The sequence below is a fragment of the Trachurus trachurus genome (assembly GCF_905171665.1).
Source record: "Trachurus trachurus genome assembly, chromosome: 11".
NCBI classification, from domain to species: Eukaryota; Metazoa; Chordata; class Actinopteri; order Carangiformes; family Carangidae; genus Trachurus; species Trachurus trachurus.
The window spans coordinates 13,070,964-13,090,710 of NC_139904.1; the positions used below are offsets into that span (position 1 = coordinate 13,070,964).

General features: G+C 38.9%; 3 protein-coding genes across 3 annotated transcripts; 1 reads left to right on the top strand and 2 right to left on the bottom strand.

Moving 5' to 3' along the window:
* Positions 1-990: 990 nt before the first annotated feature.
* anxa14 (annexin A14) lies at positions 991-5,376 on the top strand (the record flags this gene model as incomplete). Its single annotated transcript, XM_083981962.1, has 12 exons — positions 991-1,017; positions 1,748-1,844; positions 2,009-2,097; positions 2,871-2,984; positions 3,090-3,180; positions 3,290-3,369; positions 3,525-3,563; positions 4,169-4,259; positions 4,355-4,450; positions 4,542-4,597; positions 5,079-5,186; positions 5,298-5,376. The coding sequence occupies 12 exons, from the start codon at positions 991-993 to the stop codon at positions 5,355-5,357; spliced, it is 948 nt and encodes a 315-aa protein (XP_083838088.1). The 3' UTR covers positions 5,358-5,376.
* A 5,743-nt stretch (positions 5,377-11,119) lies between these two features.
* Positions 11,120-12,360, bottom strand: LOC310994159 (uncharacterized protein). Its single transcript, XM_083982749.1, has 3 exons — positions 12,336-12,360; positions 12,091-12,172; positions 11,120-11,701 (listed from the first exon to the last, which is right to left on the bottom strand). The coding sequence occupies exons 2-3, from the start codon at positions 12,148-12,150 to the stop codon at positions 11,405-11,407; spliced, it is 357 nt and encodes a 118-aa protein (XP_083838875.1). The 5' UTR covers positions 12,151-12,172; positions 12,336-12,360; the 3' UTR covers positions 11,120-11,404.
* A 758-nt stretch (positions 12,361-13,118) lies between these two features.
* On the bottom strand, positions 13,119-15,952 carry LOC310993754 (uncharacterized protein). Its single transcript, XM_083982215.1, has 2 exons — positions 15,875-15,952; positions 13,119-13,959 (listed from the first exon to the last, which is right to left on the bottom strand). Exons 1-2 carry the CDS (start codon positions 15,938-15,940, stop codon positions 13,444-13,446), a joined length of 582 nt encoding a protein of 193 aa, XP_083838341.1. The 5' UTR covers positions 15,941-15,952; the 3' UTR covers positions 13,119-13,443.
* Positions 15,953-19,747: the final 3,795 nt, after the last annotated feature.

The following is a 19,747-nucleotide window of genomic DNA, read 5'->3' on the forward strand; positions in this document are numbered from 1 at the left end:
TGTTTTGCGCTGCGTAGACTTTTCTCTCCTCTCTGTCTATGCTTTTAAGAGTATCAGTCGCAAATTTTCAAGCTGACAAGGGCCTTTTGTTCACGCTTGAGACAGAAACTTGTCGGGGCCTAAAGACCATCAGGTTATACAGGAGCACACAACAAGATGCTTCAGTGGCATCCCCAAAACCAAAATCTCCGCCCTCCCTTAGTGACAAAGGTGGCTGGCATGTTGCCTGGTGGGTTTGTTTATCAGATATCTGCCCCATGCTGATGTAAAGCTGTGAAATGACAAAGCTGTAACATAAGAACCTCAGCACTGAACAATCCTAATGATTAGAGGATACATTTTCAGACCTCAGACCTGAGAGAGCAGCAACTCCCCACACATCTTTTATTCCTTTGACTAAATCAGCCTCTGAATCTGCAGCTCTGTGGTCACTTCACAGCAAAGGTCACCTGTAAACAAACCCGACTGTCTGGATTCCTGCTCTGTGAGGAATGTCAGTATTTTACAAGTGGGCTGTCTGTCACTGATTGGTCAGGAGTTTGACAGACAGTCAGGTGTGTGTAGTGGGAGCAGGTGTGGCGCATTGTGGGTGGGACTGAGATACAGTGTTGATTATAGGAAGTTGTAAAAGAGAAGGAAAAACTCTACACTACACTACCTGCACAGTGCACACCTTACTACAGCTGCCACAGCTTTCTGTTACAGGTAAGAAAAAGAAGCATTAATTTAAAAAGAATGTAAGGAAATGTCTCACTGTCATGTCATTTTGTCATGTGTTTGCTTTGTGTTACAACATGAAACCAGCAGTTATCATATTATAACTGCTGGTTTCATGTCATTGAATGATTAATTGAACAGAAATCCAAGTTAACTTCTTTTTTTCATACTGTCTACACCACCTAATTCACAATACATCTGTGCTAATAGAAAAGAATAGTATAAACCATTTTTCTGTGTTTCTTCATTCTTTATTGCAGGTAAAACAAAACCATGGACCCTGATTACTTCACCTCTTATGTGAGTAGACCTCCTCCGCCCTGTCCTCCCTCTGCCATTCTGTTATTGCTCTGTTGACTAAGACTCCATGTTTGTAGATAACAAAAACAGATATCCTGCACTGTGATTATCTGAATGCCTCCTAACCCTTTATCTGTAAACCTGAAGCCTTCAGACCTGCACTGTGATGCCATGCTTTCTTTATGAGTTTGATGCAATCAACTAAACACTCCTCAGTCCTGTTCTGCCTGATGGTTCAGTTCAATTTTATTTGTATAGCACCAATAATTGGTTTGGGGTAGCAGAAGCCTCAGGGTGGGGTAGGGGTGGTGGTGGGAGGCAGCTGAATATACTATTGACTGTTACAATGAAGAATTATAGTAATACCCAGTGGTGCAATGGTTATTTATCAATAATAATATCAGTAAGGATTACGTTTCTCCTCCTGGTGAAAATATTCCGTCCTTTTCTTTCTCAACCTGCATTCCCAACTAACCTCACCCACCACCTCCCATCTAGTCTGTGCAGAAGTAGGGGATATTTCACATTCTTTAAATTCAAGCATGGTGAAAACTGACTTGTATCTTTGCTCATCTTCTGTTGTCACATTCATGGTATGTCTGGTGCATTATCAAGTCACTTATAGTCCTGTTACACATTCCACTTGTTTCTTGCTACTCATTTATCATACTTTTGATACAATCAGACAGGACCTGAGTTTGCCTTGTTTTATTTATTGGTTTTTCTGTAGGACATGTGCTGGGGAACACTCGGGACAGTGCGACCCTTCTCTAATTTCCACCCTGACAGAGATGCAATGGAGATCCAGGCAGCACTGGATAAGAAAGGTACCTAACCTGCTGCATGTTGAGTAAAGCTGGTTTGGAGTGTTTGACATCAGACAAATGTGTTGAATGTGTGCACAGTTTCACATCTTTCCTTTCCTCGCCCCATCCTCAAGTGCTCTGCATTATGTCATAATTGAAATGCAAACATTGTGTCCCCGGTTCAGATACTGTGACCCTGGTGACAATCCTGGCCAATCGCAGCAACGATCAGAGACAAGTGATCGCCAGCACCTTTGAAGAGCTAACACACAAGGTTAGAAACAGGAGAAACTTGAAGAATTTATAAAGATACACACAAGTTATGCAATACAACAAAAATGCAGAGTTGTACTGATTATACCGTGACATCTGTCTGTTTGCTCATACAGACCTTCCAAGTGTTTACTGATCAAATATGTAAAAAGGGTTTGAACACACCTTTGTGGAGAGAAGGAGTCTAACAGTATACACTTTTATAACGCAACAGTGACTCAGTTAAATTGGCCACGCCCACGGAGTTTTTCTCACACATTGTTTTAGATATTGTTTCATTGAAATCAATTCCATTTCAATACAATGCCTTTGTAGCGACTTAGCAGATGTTTAAATAGCCATTGTTGATGTGGACGTTTACATAAGCTTAAGTGTATATTGTTGAATGTTGGATTTTAACAATATTCACATGATTTGTGACTCTCCCCTAGGGGATAAATAAAGTGTCTATGATGGCGAAGTAATAAAAAAAAGTGATTAAACCCAAACTATAGGCAAATGACACAACTCCAAATGTCTATATAGCTTGAATGTTAATGTTGACAGTTAGCACGTAGCATGGAGCATGTAGCCTATTGTAATGTTACCTGCAGGTTTTGCACTGATTCACAATAGTACTGTGTTTGAGTTGTCTTCTATCCTGGTTGATAGAGACATATTGTTGATCCATGAAGTAGCTACAGTGTGTTTTAAATCAGACAGAGGTTTTTGTCTGAAGCTGCTTTATCTGTGTAAAGACACAATATCAAAACCTCTGACTGTGTGTTATCCCAGGACCTGGCAGGTTCTTTGAAGAAAGCTCTGTCTGGAGATCTGGAGGCTCTGCTGCTGGATCTGCTGATGCCTCCTGTGCAGTATGAGGCTCAACGCCTGCAGCAGGCCATGGCAGTGAGTGGCTGTTTGTGTGTTTGTTTACATTACCCCACCTGTCAATCACATCCCATGACACAGTACTGTATGTGTATGTGTGCTTGTGTGTTTGTGTGTGTGCAGGGTTTAGGCACTGATGAAGAAACTCTACTGGAGATCCTGTGCACACGAGCCGGAAAGCAGCTTCAAGAAATCTGTGCTGCATACAAACAATGTAAATCACAGAGCTTTATTTGACTCTCCTCAAACTTCTTGATTAATCATGTAGACATTTTAAATCAATTATCTCTTGTGTCCTGAAATTTGTGTTTGTACCTTTACAGTGTACAAGAAGGACCTGGAGAAGGAAATGAAAGGAGAAACCAGTGGAGACTTTGCTAAGCTTGTTGTGGCATTGCTAAATGTAACTGGAGTATTTCCTTCCTCTATCCATTACACTTTACCTTTGATATGTTTGTGACCCTTGTAACACAGACAACAGCATAATTTTCCATGCTTTGTGTTGATATGACCTTGAAATATGCAGTGATATTTATTTTCTCTCCTCTCTCCAAACAGAAAGAAAATGTAACTAGCGGGGTTCAAAGAGATATTGAGGTATTACGTTCTGCTTTATAGATGTATACTTCAATCACTATTGCAAAGCAATACAATCACTGTGTGCTAACAAGGCATTATGGATACAATCAATTGTTGGAGAAGCAATATAACTTTGAAGAAAACATATTTCCAATTATTCATTTATTCATTCATTCATTCATTCATTCATTCATTCATTCATTCATTCATTCATTCATTCATTCATTCATTCATTCATTCATTCATTACCATGTCCCATTTATTATGCATTGTCAATATCAGAATGATAAATGTGGGATATAATATGGGGATCTGTTTTCTAAAATTTGCTAGAATAAGGGCACTGTAGGAAAAAAAAGTGGAAACGCTGCTATTTCATTTCTAAAGAGGATATACTGTAATTTGTGTCACATTAGCTCTTTGCTCTCTGTGATTATTGTGTGATTCCCAAAATTGGACTCTTCCCAAGGAAACCTCTTTGTACAAATTTGTCCTACGGAGGGAGAAATTTGGCAGAATAGACATGCAGCCTTTGCATGGTGGAGCATGTGCAGCAGGTGTGATTCAGAGCTGAGTGAAATTGAACCCCTGCCTGACTGTGTTTTCTTATTTTGCTCTTCTAGAGTCTCTTGGTGTCACTAAAAGGGAAAAAAGCCGAAGCAGGACCATGGATCGATATACTGACCTCCAGAGACTCGAACCATCTCGACAAAGGTTGGGCTGAATATATATATTTTTCTTGCATAGTTATTTTGTATGCTTAAATCTGACTAAACCCATGCTCCTCTGGTCTCACATGTCACTGACAGTGCTGATGGGAGTGGAGCTGGAGAGCGGACAGATGGTGGAAGAGATTGTGGAGAAGAGATTTTCAGGAGACATCCGACTGGGTTTGAAAGTCTTAGGTAAATGATGTTATAGTATTGATAGAGCCCACACAGTGATGAGCACACACACTATAAACGTTGACGTTTCTTCATGTGTGTGCCCCGACAGTGCAGTGCATTCAAAGCCCGGATGTTTACCTCGCTAAAAGAATAGCTACCATGAAGGTAAGATGCTGTCATCATCAGTTGTGTTTTTTTATCTGTTGATTGATCATTAAAGTATGACACGGTCATGAATGGATCAATTTATTGATTGACATTCTTTTCTTTCTTTTAGTTTATACGTCATCTATGCAGATTAACAAACAATGAGTGACAATTATGGTGCAATAGAAGAGTCAGACATGAAATACAAAATGAAAAACAAAATGTATGAAAAATAAATATGAAGTAAGTAAGTAGGGTAATCTGAATAAAATATAACAGTATATAATAGTTTGTTTCCAATAATAATAATGATAATAATAACGGTAAATAAATAGTTTTAACAAATCATCTTTGTCTCTGGGTGCTACAATTTTGTCTTTACAATGTACAGTATCATGTGTCATTTAAGAACTGGCAGAAGGCAGCTCCCACTGGGACCTTCTCATCTCAGAGCTTGTTTAATGCATCACTGTTCACACACAACATTTCACCCTTACAGACACCATTAGTGCAGGGGATTATGGTGTCTCACTCTGAAGAAGATCTGCTGTGTATCCGAGCTGCCTTCATTAAGTTAACAGGCACTTCTCTCTACACTACTCTACAGGTGGGTTAACCGCATAATGCTGTCATAACTACAACATCCACATATTGTTTTCATTCTTTCAAAGGAAAAGCATAGACACTCTCCCATGTAAACATAATCTTTTTCCAACAGAAACACTTCAAAGGAGATCATTTACAGGCTCTGCTGGCTGTCTGTCGATCTGAAGATTAAACACGACAGATTTACATCGTCAAAAATAAACTCTATTGCTACGTTTCATATTTTGTGGAATCTCATTTAATTGCTCTGTTTATGCGTTTTAAAGACTTGTACAAATACATGCAACTGAATTTAACAAAAGTAGTTATTTAGGATATTTTATGAGTGCAATTTATGTATCTCTTGGTTTATTAATTTTAATATTTAGAGGCAATATTTCTCCATCCTGATGTTATATATAGTGGTACATTTATACTGAAAACAATAGTGCCCCTTCTGTTCATAATTTTACGTTAAATTATATTATAATATCAATAGTCCTTTTCATTTATGTCAAAATATAATGTTTATACAAAGACTATTACAACTACAATTAAAAAATGTACATTTTAGTCTGAGCTGACTCAGGCTATCTTAAATCACACTTTTCCAATTATTTCTAATGTCACATTTAAGACCCATCAGATTACACAGTAATGTGTTTCTTTCTACCTGAAGATTTTTTACAAAGATTTATGTTTATCACAAAGACTTATCATTGATTAGATGTATTATTTGTGTTTTATACTTACAGCTCAGCAGCAGAGCTTGTAGAACAACAGTGGCACTAAAGAAAACTGCAGCGAAGCACTGACCCCTGAGCCTCTGTTGTGCGTGGTGCTTGTGGTGATTGTAGTGATTGGAGCCACGGTTGTTGTAGTGGTTGGAGTCACAGTTGTAGTAGTGGTTCCCTCAGTAGTGGTTGTTGTGGTTGGAGTCACAGTTGTAGTAGTGGTTCCCTCAGTAGTGGTTGTTGTGGTTGGAGTCACAGTTGTTGTTGTGGTTGGAGTCACAGTTATTGTTGTGGTTGGAATCACAGTTGTAGTAGTTCCCTCAACGGTTGTTGTTGTGGTTGGAGTCACAGTTGTAATGGATGGAGTCACCGTATTGGTTGAATTCACAGTTGTAGTGGATGGAGTCACCGTTGTTGTATTGGTTGAATTCACAGTTGTAATGGATGGAGTCACCGTTGTTGTATTGGTTGAATTCACAGTTGTAATGGATGGAGTCACCGTTGTTGTATTGGTTGAATTCACAGTTGTAATGGATGGAGTCACCGTTGTTGTATTGGTTGAATTCACAGTTGTAGTGGATGGAGTCACAGTTGTTGTATTGGTTGAATTCACAGTTGTAATGGAAGGAGTCACCGTTGTTGTATTGGTTGAACTCACAGTTGTAATGGATGGAGTCACCGTATTGGTTGAATTCACAGTTGTAATGGATGGAGTCACCATTGTTGTATTGGTTGAAGTCACAGTTGTAGTGGTTGGAGTCACAGTTGTTGTATTGGTTGAACTCACCGTTGTTGTATTGGTTGGAGTCACAGTTGTTGTATTGGTTGGAGTCACAGTTGTTGTATTGGTTGGAGTCACAGTTGTCCTGATGGTTGTTGCATCAGGTGTTGGAGTAGATGTATTTGTTGTCACATTGGTGGTCATACCAGTTGTCGTGGAGCTTGGGGCAGTGGTTGTTGCTATAGTGGCATTACTTTCTGCAGTTGTTGCTCCATGTATCTGCTTAGGAATAGTGAAAATCATTTCAGTCAGTGCACAAAGTAGTACAAAATGTCCCTGTGGACATTTTCATGTATCAGAATTTAGAACATCAGAGCACAAAATACAAAATGATGAAATTCAACATTTTTCAGTAGGTATTTGGCATCACACTCAACACTATGCACTTATAAATGGCAAAACCAAACATCAAATGGTGTGACCAAAAAATGTTGTTACATACATGTACATCACAGAGACCAAAGCCTTTGTTGTTATTTATTCATTTGCTGAAAAACTTTAACAATGTATGCAAAAGTTGCAATAAACATGTTTTCTATTTATCCATTACAACATAATTATACTGTAATACTACAACTTAAACATTGGTTCAAGACCTTTTGAATTTTATTAGACACTCATCTGACCTTTTCAGGGCAATGGGACAAGTCAGCAGGCTAACTCAACCACAGTGACATTGCCGTCTACAGTATGGTCATTTAAAAGGTGACAAGTGGGCTAGTTACCTGCGCTAATGTCAGCAGAGCCAGTGTGCAAAACCCTAGAGCCAGAATCTTCATGGTGGGCGGTTTGGAGGAGGCAGAGATGTTACTGAAAATGTCCTGGACAGAAGCACAGCTGATGTGGAAATCCCACTACTATAGTCCAGTCCACTTTCCTGTATGTGAGACTGAGCAGGAACAGTTTTTCTTTTATATGAAACTATAAGCACAGGGGGAGGGGTAGGTGTTCATTTATGACATGATAAAAAACAATGGATGTATGAAGGCATCTTGCTATCTGACGTTTTCCAAAACTTTCACCTTTGTACTTGCAATTGCTCACACTTCACACTTCCTGTTCCTGAAAATATAGATAATTAAAGTTAACAAATACACAAGTACCTTCAAAGTGTCTATGTCACTGGTGAGTCATAAGTGCAAGAAAAAAAAATTCTTAAATCATTACAACTGAACTCTCTCCTTAACTAACCCCTCAGTGACTGCTCACCTTTCACAAAGTACCTCTGCATTTCAGAACACCTTCAATTACAAAAAAAAAAAAAATCACATTTTTACAGCTGAAACAATAATGGAAAATATACCTCTGCCTAACCATGGTGTTGAGGTTTAATTAATTTTTAACCTCAATAAATGTATTTGGCCTTGTCTCAAACTTCCTGGAGCTAAATTAAAAAATGAGTGATCTATTAGTGAGGGACAACTGCCAAGTTATGAACTGAGGCAGTTAGATTAATCATATGGAGAAACTTATATTTAACCTTGTTCTTCCAGGTTGATAATTAAACTGGTACAGAAATAAGATGTTATTTCCTCATAAGGTTATTTTAAACTCAACTGATAATTCACTGGCTCACTATTACCTGTTATTAATCTGATAATGCCAATAAAATCTAATCAACACCCCACAGTGGGTGAATGTTCAAAAGTTCAAAGGAAGAATGACCTTGGTTTGTCTCATTGGCTTCCTCATGACCGTCTTTGTTTTGGACCGTGTGAGGCTCCAGAGGGCAGCGGTGACAAGGAAGTGACAGATGTCGGGTTTTCTTCTTGATTGTTTTTCTTAATGTTCAACTCAAAGGTCATTTTGTTTATCATTTTTCTTCCACTTCCTTTTTTGTCACCTAATTAGTCCCCTGACATTTGTTTTAGAAACTCAGAGTCAATGTCAAATGAAAAACATGTGTTCACTTTCCATAACATAGATTTCCAACAAAAGTTTTGGTTAACAAATATTATAACAAAACCTAACTTCTTTTACAATAGAAATCAATAGAGCCTACATTAAAATTAAAATATTTCATTTTAAAAAATAACATACTGTACATAGGCTAGTTAAGCTCATTTGAGTTGGCGCTCTATGTGAACAGTGTGTTATGAAATGGGTAAAAAAAAAAAAAATCTACTCAGTTTAATGTTTATTTGATAAGTATCCCTGTGTTGATCAATGAAATTTATACAACTGTTACAACTATTTCTAATGCCCTATTCGCACGGGATTAGTATGGGGACGTCCTTGTACCGGGGTTATTGTTACCAAGGATACGGAAATAAAAGTAGCGAAGCTCCGGACAGAGTTGCGGTGATTGTATCCAGTTTATGAAACATTATGAAAACACATGAGTCTATCACAACAACAGATTTTCCGGATCGATCCATTGGATCATCACGATCATCCATACCAGAGGTAGGCTGCCAGTTCTCACAGCCCGGACTTCTACCAATAGTTTTTTTTTTTTTTTTTTTTTTTGGAGGGTGTGTGTGTGTGCGCCGAGTGGACCCGTCTAGACTAGAGAGACACGCGTCTATATGGGACAGGCTTTTATTTAATTTAGAACAAACCTTATGCTCAGCAAAGATGGAAAATATAGGCTAGTCTAATATAATAAAATGGTTCTGTTGTTTGGCCACTGTTTAAAAGAGTCAGAATATAAGGAAAGAATTGTATCCAGAGCAGCATCATTTACAAGTTTAATCAGCACCAATTAAACTTCTTCTAAATAAATGTAAACATTCAATAACTCGGGACCGCAGGCTTCTTCTTTTTTTCTTCATCACAGGAGAAATAAGGCGTGCGCTGCGCTCACCTCGCTTCTCTCTGCGGTGCTCTGGTTGTGATTTATCTGCTGCCTTGAATCCGCCCTTTATAGGCTACGTGCGCGTTCACAGATTCACAGCAAGACAAGCCGGGGTTGAGTTACCGAGTTGATAACCAGCGTCGTGGTACCGCTGATCCGGAGTGACAATGTTGGGGATAGGTTCAGCTGGATAGGCTGAGAGTAACCCCGGGCTGAGCTCGCTTCCTGATACGCCTCAGACACTCACGCATGACCTTTTGATAAACAATGCACTTGATAGACTCAGGAATTCAAATCGAAATGCAGCACTCAGTGACAGTTTTTATTTTATCGGCAGCAGTGAAGGTGTGTGTGGTGGTGACTTGGCTCTTAAAAACACAGATACAACAAAAAATGACCCTCAATTACTGAGATGCAGATTCGCATGGGACTAGTTTTACCACGGGACGTCGGTCTTTGGTGAAATATAGTAGGTAATTTGCGGGGGAATTTTTACTTACTTTTTTACTGACATGGAGCATTCGCACGGGATTAAGATCACAGACGTCCTCCGCAATTACCAGAGGTCCCCAGGTAATACTAATCCCGTGCAAATAGGGCTTTGTAACACTGGACTTTCTCATTCATATTTTTTCTTTCCTTCCAACTACTGTTTTCCCATTGTGAGCATCGTTTTTGTAATAATCAAACAGCAAACTGACCCAGTTGATTATCAAGCTCCCGTACTTCAATTTATTTATTCTTTTTAAATTCAAGCAGCATAGTGTAACATCAGTTTACCGTCAGCTTGTGCAGAATCCTGCTATCTGTTCAAGAAATGACATTTTCTAGTTTATGTAATGCTTTTTTTTTGTTTGTTTGTTTTTTAAAAATCTCCACATCATCCTATCACATGAAGGGCACTTTTTAGTCATATTATCTGTCTCACTGCACCTGCAGACTCACTGAAAGGTCATTGTGCTTGTTTACTCTTTTTTTTTTAAATCCTTGTTCTATTGTGGTCATTCTACCGTGCAGTGTGTGGTTATGCTATTTAAATCTGTTATATGAGCTGATAATGAAAATTTTCATGTCATGAGCTGAAGAATATGAGTCAAAGTTCACATTTTAAAGGAAGTATGAGAAAAGTTGTCATGTTAAAGATATAGTCCACCATTTGGGTGTTGGCTCAGTATTAATGTCAAATCTACCTCATACTGAGGCACAACAAAAGCTTCCCTCTTGAATAAGCACTATCTCTCTGCCCTCGTTCTTCAACCATTATTTCACCACACAATACCACACTGTGACTAAGCCCTGTCCGTAGTGTGTCGTGCCAATAAAGGAAACCTGTGTTAGCATATCCGTCATTCTTATTGTCTGTTTGAGCTAATCTCTATTTTGGATTGTGTCTCCTCAGCGCAGTTTTTCATTTTGATGGATTGATATGATCAAAAACAAATATTATGTTTTGATAATAGAGAAAAGATTATATAACACATATACACTCTGTTTATTCAGTATTTATGTTTTGTTTTTTGTTTTTTTAATATACCAATATAAAGCAGGTACATGATTTTATGAAACAGATTATCATACTAACACACATACACACAAAAAGATGTATTGCATCAAAAGTCAAGATAACTACTATACAGTGCACCACTTCTAAAGATAAAAAGCAGTCTGTTCATAAAATATTTGATTAAATAAATAATTGCACATTAGAAAATTAACAGGCTCAGTGTCTGAACAGAGTGTTGATAAAGTGTAGGACATGTCATCCTCAACTAAACTCATTATGATTCATTTCATAAACTCACAGTTTTGTTTAACAGGAAACTGAGAATATATTTTTTCTACAGCAAACGCTCTACAGTGACATCAGATTTGCATAGCAGGACAGTGTAGTGACAGACTCACTCCAGCTCTGAGCCTCCAGAGGGCACTCACTGCCACAGTGCTAGAAGAACAAGAGAACCCAGCAGTAGGCTGACAGAGGTGAATATGTGGCCCTGTCCGCCCTTCGATGCCTCCGGCTTCAGGCCGCCCGTCATCACTGTGGGTTTGGGCCCAAGCGTAGTGTTGGTCATGTTGGTGTTGACTGCTGGGCTGGAACTGGGGGAGTCGCTGTTGGCATTGCCATTGCCATTGCCACTGTTGCTGTCTTCGGTCTCCCTGGTGGTCCTGGTCTTGGTCCTGGGATTATCAACGGCAGCAGTGGTCGAGGACTCCTCTGAGACATTCTGTGAGATAGGGATGCAGAGGAAGAGTGAGAGGAGACAGAAAAATACATTGACTACATGATATAACTTGATGATTCAGAGAGCGTATCTCAGAATACAATTTAGAAAATACTGTTAAATCAACATCACTGATGAATAATATACAGTAAGTGCAAAAATATTAAAATGTGTTTAAATACATTTTACTGTGATTAATGTGTTTTGAGTAATTTTATACATTCATTTAAGATATCAGAACAAGGTTAAAGGTTCCTATTTTGCCTCATTGGCCTTTACATCACAGTATGACTATAAATAATCCTAACCGTAAAATCAGATATAGACAAAGATCCTTTAGTGCTCCGACTTTATGGGTGTCTCCCTCTGTAACTACAGAGCATGAGCTTTACCTGTGCGCAGACAAATCCCAGCAGAGCCAGTGAAAACAGCCCCAGGACACTGGATTTCATATTAGATGAAAAATGATTTCCTCTTCAGGAAAAAACAGAGAGCAAGAGATTATTTTTTGGAGCTTGTTAAAATCTCTTTAAGGCTCAGGATGGTGACATACACCTGTGAGTCCCAGTTTTGCAAAATATGTGGTTTTTTCCACAGGCTGGCCTTTTATAAGGTACTGAGATTATTCACCTGATACCTGTTTTCTTTCAGGAAGTCTTGCCTCAGTCTCCACCCCAGTGATGAATCACAAATGCAAAACCCTTAACTAAGCCAAGTGAAATCAATCCAGCAATGAGATGTAAGAGATACCTCGTCCCTGCAGTATTTGTTCAGCAAAGGCTCCTCCAACTGCTTACTGTAACTGCAGCTATTTTTATCATCTCATGAAAGTAAGATTAAGATCATTCCTCAATACCTCATTTTATTGAGTGAGGTGTGCTAAAAACAAACAAACAACAGTATTCCTTGGCTTTTCTTGAAGCAGCCTCGCCTTCGATTTCAGGATTACTCAGTTAAATCAGATGGAAATACAGTCAAATGTGGGTCCTGAAACTGTGCTCTGATTTATCCTTCTGTCTCTAACCACACCTTTCTACTTCCAGCACTGCGATTCCCCTGTTGTTTGAAATCCAATAATTCCAAATTCCAATCGTATATAACACAACCAGCTGAAAACCACATATTTACCTAAACAATTTCCTTATTCTAACTATAACCCACATACAGTACAAGTAATACAAATATATTTAAGTCAGGTGTGAAATGCCCCCGAGGCCATAAGAGAAACTCAAACCAAACTTCAGAAAAACACACTGCTAGATGCTCCAAAATGAAAAAAAAAAAAAAAAATGCAAATGAGGGGGCAGCTTTGATTCAAACATTTACCATCAGTTTTAGTAAAGTTTCGGATGAATCCAGTTCTATTGATATTCTCAGTCAGTATGTGTTTTTTTAATTTGAAGAATATTAGACTCCAATACCAGTTAAATTACCATTTTATTTCCCACAAAAAATGTTCACATTCAGCATTTTTATGAAATATAGTTAACATACAACTTTTATTTATAGGACCATGTAGAAAAGTGTGAGGGGGGGAAGCTCAGTGCAAACAAAAGCACTTCATAACAATAGTATATTAAATGGATGACAGTCATAGCATGAGCCGTTACATAAGAGGCTCCAAGAGTCAAAAATCAAACATTTATATTGAGGAGAGGTGAATCTGTGACCTTTTCCTTTAACATAAGATGATTTATGGGTTTAATATAAAGGAGAAAAGTCCCTCAGGTGGAGGTTGTACACTCTCAGCCCTCTACACTGTAGACCAGGATGGAGATGACAGGCACCAGCAGATGAATGTAGCACACGGACAGAGCAGCAGACCCAGCTGTTGTTCCAGCTGTTGTTGCAGTGCCAGTGCTCCCAGCCGACCCAGTCCCAGTGTGCTGTGTGGTGGCTGCTGGGGTTGTGGTGCCTTGTCCAGTTGACGTTGCGGCCTGCGTTGATTCCACAGTGGAGGCTGGGGAGTTAGAGGTGACGGCTGAGGTGGTAGTGCTGGAGGAGGAGGAGGAGGCAGAGGAGGAGGAGGAGGCGGGGTGGGTGGTGGATAAGGAGGTGGTGGCAGCGGTGGTGGTGGTGGAGGCGGAGCTGGGGTTAGAGGTAGTGGTGGAGCTGGAGGTGGTGGTGGGAGGGGCCGCAGTAGTACCGCTGGAGGTCACCGAAGCAGTGGTGGTGCTGTCGGACGTTGTGGAAGATTGGGTGGTAGCTGTCGTCGTGGCTGTGGTAGTGGTTGTTGGTGGTACAGTTGCGCCCCCCTGTCCCTGCATTGAAGATGAGATGTGATAGAAGTTCATAACCACAAAACATACAAACAGATAATGGTTTTAATACCGGCCCCTCTCTCAGCAAGAGAAAAACATATAGATAACAACAAAACAGCATCATGTTTTTTCAGCTGCAATATCTCAATATCCAGCTCCTCTGGGTGATCCAAGCAGAAACCAGTTCCAACTCACTGTATGTTAAAGGACAACTAGATATTTCAGCTTGTAGATTGAAGGCTGGGGTGAAACAGCCACATTCTCTCTCCAAAGTTTGTAACAAGCGAAACCTTCTCATGCATGATTTTTTTCCGAATAGCATGAACGAAAATGTGAAAAGATAGGTTTTTATGATTTCAAAGATAGTTACAGTACATGATAGAGCTATTTCTTCATGAATAACAAGTTGCCACACCTGTCAATGTTCACCTGTCAAGCATGCCGTTTACTTTACACCCTCTGTGTATGGATGAGTTAAATAAACAGGACATAATGTGTGTGTGGGCTATTTTAATCTAGCTATTATCCTGGTTTTCAGTCTTTTCTATGGATAACATGTAGTTTCACCCTCACAAGGCAAGTGGATCCTCTGTAAAACTATTACTTTAACTATGTAGGTTTCTTGATATGAGCTCACAAAATGAGGGCAGTATAAATCACAGACATATACTTCACCCAGAATTATGTTGTGAATCATTGGACCCTTTAAAAGACAAAAATAAAGTAGTAAATGATGTAAAAATCTAAGAAACAGGTGATCACTAACTATACTAATATCATAACAGTAAAAAGAAGATAAAATTGCACTCAAAACAGACTACAATTATATTTTTCTGTAATACTTATCACATTGCTCTGTTCTCTCCCTCACTCAACACCTGCTTATACTGTCTGCATTTCCTCCCTGTATCACACTTTCAATCTATGCCACCGATAAAGCCTTCCTGCAGCACAGTGTGTCTCTGACTAATCATGCAAAGGTCAGGTGCTGAATACAAGGCTTATGAGGTCATTAACCCAAATTTGCATATTGGTGTTTTTGATAGAGGCCTGCTTTACCTGTTTGCCACTCACTATCTGTGCTGCAATTAGAAATAGAATTGACCTCCTGCACAGTGTCCGCATCTGTGTCTTTGCTGTATTTTATCTGGCCGGTCAGTCTAAGCCTGAGAAGGGAACGCTTCCATGGCCGACACAGTGCGGCTCTCACTGGCATAAGAAACGATTAGTGACAGCTAACGAAGTAAAGTAGGTCTAATATACTTTCACTGGATTGTGGCAGTGCGGGAACTATAAATACATTTCCTGATCATTGAAATGTGCATATGAGACAGCACAAAAAATAATGATTGTTAATGATTGACAAGTTCAGAGAAAATGGTCCAGTCTTGTTATACACCTCACGGTGCAAATGGTCCAAAATGAATTTCTATATTTAATTTGTCATTACTGAAGTCAAGAGTGAAAGGAAAGATGATGAGATATAAAATCAAGTGGACCTTGTGGTCACTATACTGTTTTTAAGAGAACAACTTCATTAATAACATCATTTTGTGCTCCTTCATGATTTAACTCTTAGGAACTCTTCACAACAGCTGGATTAAGTAGCAAACTCAGTCCAAATGTAAAAAAAAAAAAAAAAAAAAAAATTGCATTTGCCTACACTTGGAGAAGTATTTAAATGCTGTGTTTACCTGTGTGGATAATTTGAATGCAACCAACATTTAAAAGTGAAAAACAAATGGCAGCCGAGATTTGTGTTCAAAATCGTGCAGGTTTCCACCAAGCTCAGAGAGGATGAACTGTTTTGGCCGTCAGTGTCCTATCACAGTCCTCTGAATGTGGACACAAACTTGGGTCTTTTGTCCTATAGCCTCCTCTGTTTTCCCACCAGGTTTCTAAAAGTGTCTCTTACCTCAATGCTGCCCGGTAACATGAAGGCCAAACACACACAGAGGGCAAACATCCCTGTTTTCTTCATCTTGGTTTTCAGTTATTCCCCTCGAGCTTTATGGCTGCCCCCACCTCTCTGCTGGTGCTTTTATACCTGCTGGCTCACCATAACGCTGATGCTGATAATGATGTGAGTCGTCACACAGAGCTGGGAAAAAAAAAACATACCACATACTGTCCTGTGGAGCACGTCCAAAAAGACCTGTGTTTACAATGCTGAAAGACAATATTTAAAATACAAGTGTACTTATGTCAAACTGAATGTCTGAGCTAATCCTAAAAACTTTGTTTTTCTTATCATGATAAACGAGCATATATATGCTCAAGGATTTTGACATTCTTGACCAGATCCAAATCCTGTTTCACAGTGTCATATTACAGGATACAGGTTGTTATATTACCACACCTATTTTATTTATCCCTGATTGTTTGAGTTTACATCAACAGGGTAGTTATTATGGTTATAATTCTATGGAAAAGAAGAGACTTAGTTAAAACAAGATCAAACCCAACATTTATTAAAAACAAGGCAGCAACAACTTCATTATCAATACATACATACATACATACATCATCCCTTCAAACAGGGCTGGGTGAAGGCAAATGTTTTTAAATTAACTCAAACAGGTATGCTATCCCTAACGTAAAGTAAAGGTACTGAGTCCTCTGATCAGGGATCTGTCCAGATTCTGCTGAATGTAGGCTACAGTAAACTCGAAACACAGTAGCCTAATCTTAAAAGGTTAATCTAGCACTCCGGTCCTGGGACAAGTGAACATATTCCCTTCTTGTGTACATAATCAGCACTTTTTCTGCAGTGCTCTACCCACATGTTTGAAGTTGAATATAGCAGGTTTAGCAAACAGGATAACAAGAACAGAATACATAATTTGCATTATTTTTCAAAACAGACAAAACATGAGAAATAAATGTGGACACATTGACATGAGGTGCCAGGGTACAGAGCCCTCACTGACCTACGTATATGAACATTAATTCAAGTCGGTCTAATTAAGTCCATGAGGTTCATAGGAAGACAACAAGAGACAATTTTACCATGGCTGGCCTTGGTCCCCCTTTCTGGGTTAATTCCAATGAAACACCTGAAAAGCAGTAGTCTGAGATTAGAGATTGGACAGAAATAAAGTCTGCTTCTGGAGCTGGTATTGATATTGTAATGATTAGATGGTATTACGAGTACCCATTCATTTGATAATGCACAGAACTGAGACTCCAAAATCACCAGAACAGAAACACAAAAATGCTTACTGTACGTAGCCACAAACAAACCTAACAAAAAAAAAAGACTAACTATGTTAACTGCTGTTCCGTGACCGTCCAGTCACAGCAAGTTGACACAACATCATGAAAGTTCTACGTGCTCCTATGTTTACTGATTAGTTAAAATTTGCAACTTACCTAACTGTGATTCTCACAAAATGCAGGATTCAGATGGATAATCCTCAAAAAGAAAGTCCACTTCAGCATCAACAGCCTCACCGCCCTTTATTCAAACATCACTCCCAGAATGCAATGCTGTTGACAGCATATTGCAGTATTTTATTGGAAACAGCAAAGATTATGTTGCCTTCTTATATTGCCCAGAATGCATTGTTTTCTACAGTATAGTATTATGTTACTGTCAAAATCTGGCTGTTTTTCTGCAGCATTTTGTTACAATGAAATACAATGCAACTTTGACTAAAAATATGTAACCTGACCTGAACATTATGCTAAAATATTGTTGCTCATACAATGAATCACTGACTAGGGGTGTATGAACCCATAGAGAATTATCACGGAGCTGCGTCTCCACATAACATCTCAGTGAGTCGAATTGGTTTGTTTTCCAGCAGTGACTTTTCTTTTTTTTTCGTTGACCGTTAAACTGCCTTGTTGTCTTTTTTGTTCTTATACATTTTTGCCTTACACTAAATGCCCACCTTCCACCAAACATCAGGGGCAATGTAAGCGACTAACATTAGTGAAGCATTTACTTATTTGCCAGATGTTTTTCTCCACCACAACAGGACTATGAGGAGACTGAATATTGCATTTTCATTTTCCAGGAAACATGACTCGAAATAACTTTTTATGTTGCTTAGGCCTTGCTGAATGTGTAAACAGGCAAATAGGCAAATATTTAATTACAGCCTTGCCATATCACCTGAAAAGATGATGATATGCCAGTGGTGTTCGCAGCTTAGTTCCAGTGCACTGTGATTTGACCTCTATTGGTCAAACTTGAGCCATGATGTGTGATTATAACTGCCTCTAACCTACAGTACATTAGAATCTGGCAGTTAATTATCCCCATTATTATCATTTTTCAATATTGCTCATTTAAATTTCCCTGATCTAACAACTTGAAATCCGAGCTGATGTTTGCCTACAGCATTTCAATGGAAACAGGAAGTTAATTTGTATCTTCTTTATATTCAGCTTTTCACTTTCGACCGAGCACTGATATAGAAGTAGGAAACACAGCAGAGAGTCAGCTGAAGGAAAACTGATGTGACCTGATAATAAAATTTGCCGAAAAATGGAACGTAACCACAGGAACACATCATTAGAGACTTCCAGGGGTTATTTTGATAACACAAGAATCCTGCTGCATTTACTTTCATATTTTTCCAACTCAGATGAGGATTAACTGTGGTGAACATTTTGGTGAATGAGCCACATTTGATTTCAGCTTGTCTGTTGACTTGCGCAACTGAGGCAAGCAGAAAGGAATGTGCACCTTTGATATTTAACTTTTGATACCAAGTTTAAATACCAGAATCTTATCACTTTCTATGAAAATGTCACCTTTCTGGTGCCGCCATAAATAAATACTTTTGGATACAAGTGTACAAGACATTTCTTGTGTTTTCTACAGTAGTTTTAAGCCTAGCAGTGTTTCACTTTCGAAAGAAATATATTGCAGCTTGTACCTTTATTAGGTTCAGTTCATTTCCACATAAAACTCTGACTTGAGTGTTTTTAAGTAACAGTAAACAGACTCTCCTTCTCATTTTCATTTTATTAGGTTGAAGACAACGGAGGTAAGGGTGTGTCAGGACGCCTTAAGTGAAACGTTGCACAACTCTGACCACATCTCAAAGTTAAAATTGATATTGCAGTTGACAGATACTGTACAACCCATAAAATACACAGTAAGACGTGTGAACATATATATTAGATTAAATGATTCAATCATAAGCCATTACACAGATGCGTTCAGTTTACACTCATCATCATCAGCCAAGCTCAAGGACAGAGAGGGAAGCAAACTTGTTCCTGTTCCTTTAACAGGTTGCACAGGTTGCTGCAAGATCACAGCCAGTCCTTTGTGGTGCTTTATCAGCAGTGTTATCACAGAGCTGAATATTTCCTGGTATCTGGCATTTTAATGTCTCTTTTAGATAACCCAGCCAGCGCTCTGTGTCATCAGTGCTACTGTATTAGATGCAGGCTTACTGTGCCCGTTGATTAATACCTGAAAGTCAATAATTAAAGCTTAAACATGTTGCTCTCTTCCTTGTGTTGTGGTGCCTTTTTGTTTGACATATTTCACCCGATGGGACTCACTGATTGCATTAAGTAATGTTTTACGGCCTTGGGCAGATGCGTGTAAATTCATCTATAAAGACGAGAGAATGCTGTAAGAAGAGGGAGGGAGGAGCTTATAAACATTTCATTTGATGCTCAGAAGATAATCATGGTCCAAAATGAGCTAACTTTGGAGTCAATGATTACAACACTGAGCACACAATGACGCATGAAATATGTAAATTAAAGCATGAAATACTCAAGTCATGAGCGATTTACCTCAAATTGTGTGTGTGCTGCT

Coding starts and splice junctions, on each gene's coding strand:
- LOC310994159 (XM_083982749.1), bottom strand. CDS start 12,150: ATGAAATCCAGTGTCCTGGGGCTGTTTTCACTGGCTCTGCTGGGATTT. Junction 11,702..12,090: donor TGGGATTTGTCTGCGCACAG/GTAAAGCTCATG, acceptor CCTATCTCACAG/AATGTCTCAGAGGAGTCCTC.
- LOC310993754 (XM_083982215.1), bottom strand. CDS start 15,940: ATGAAGAAAACAGGGATGTTTGCCCTCTGTGTGTGTTTGGCCTTCATG. Junction 13,960..15,874: donor TGTTACCGGGCAGCATTGAG/GTAAGAGACACT, acceptor TCTTCAATGCAG/GGACAGGGGGGCGCAACTGT.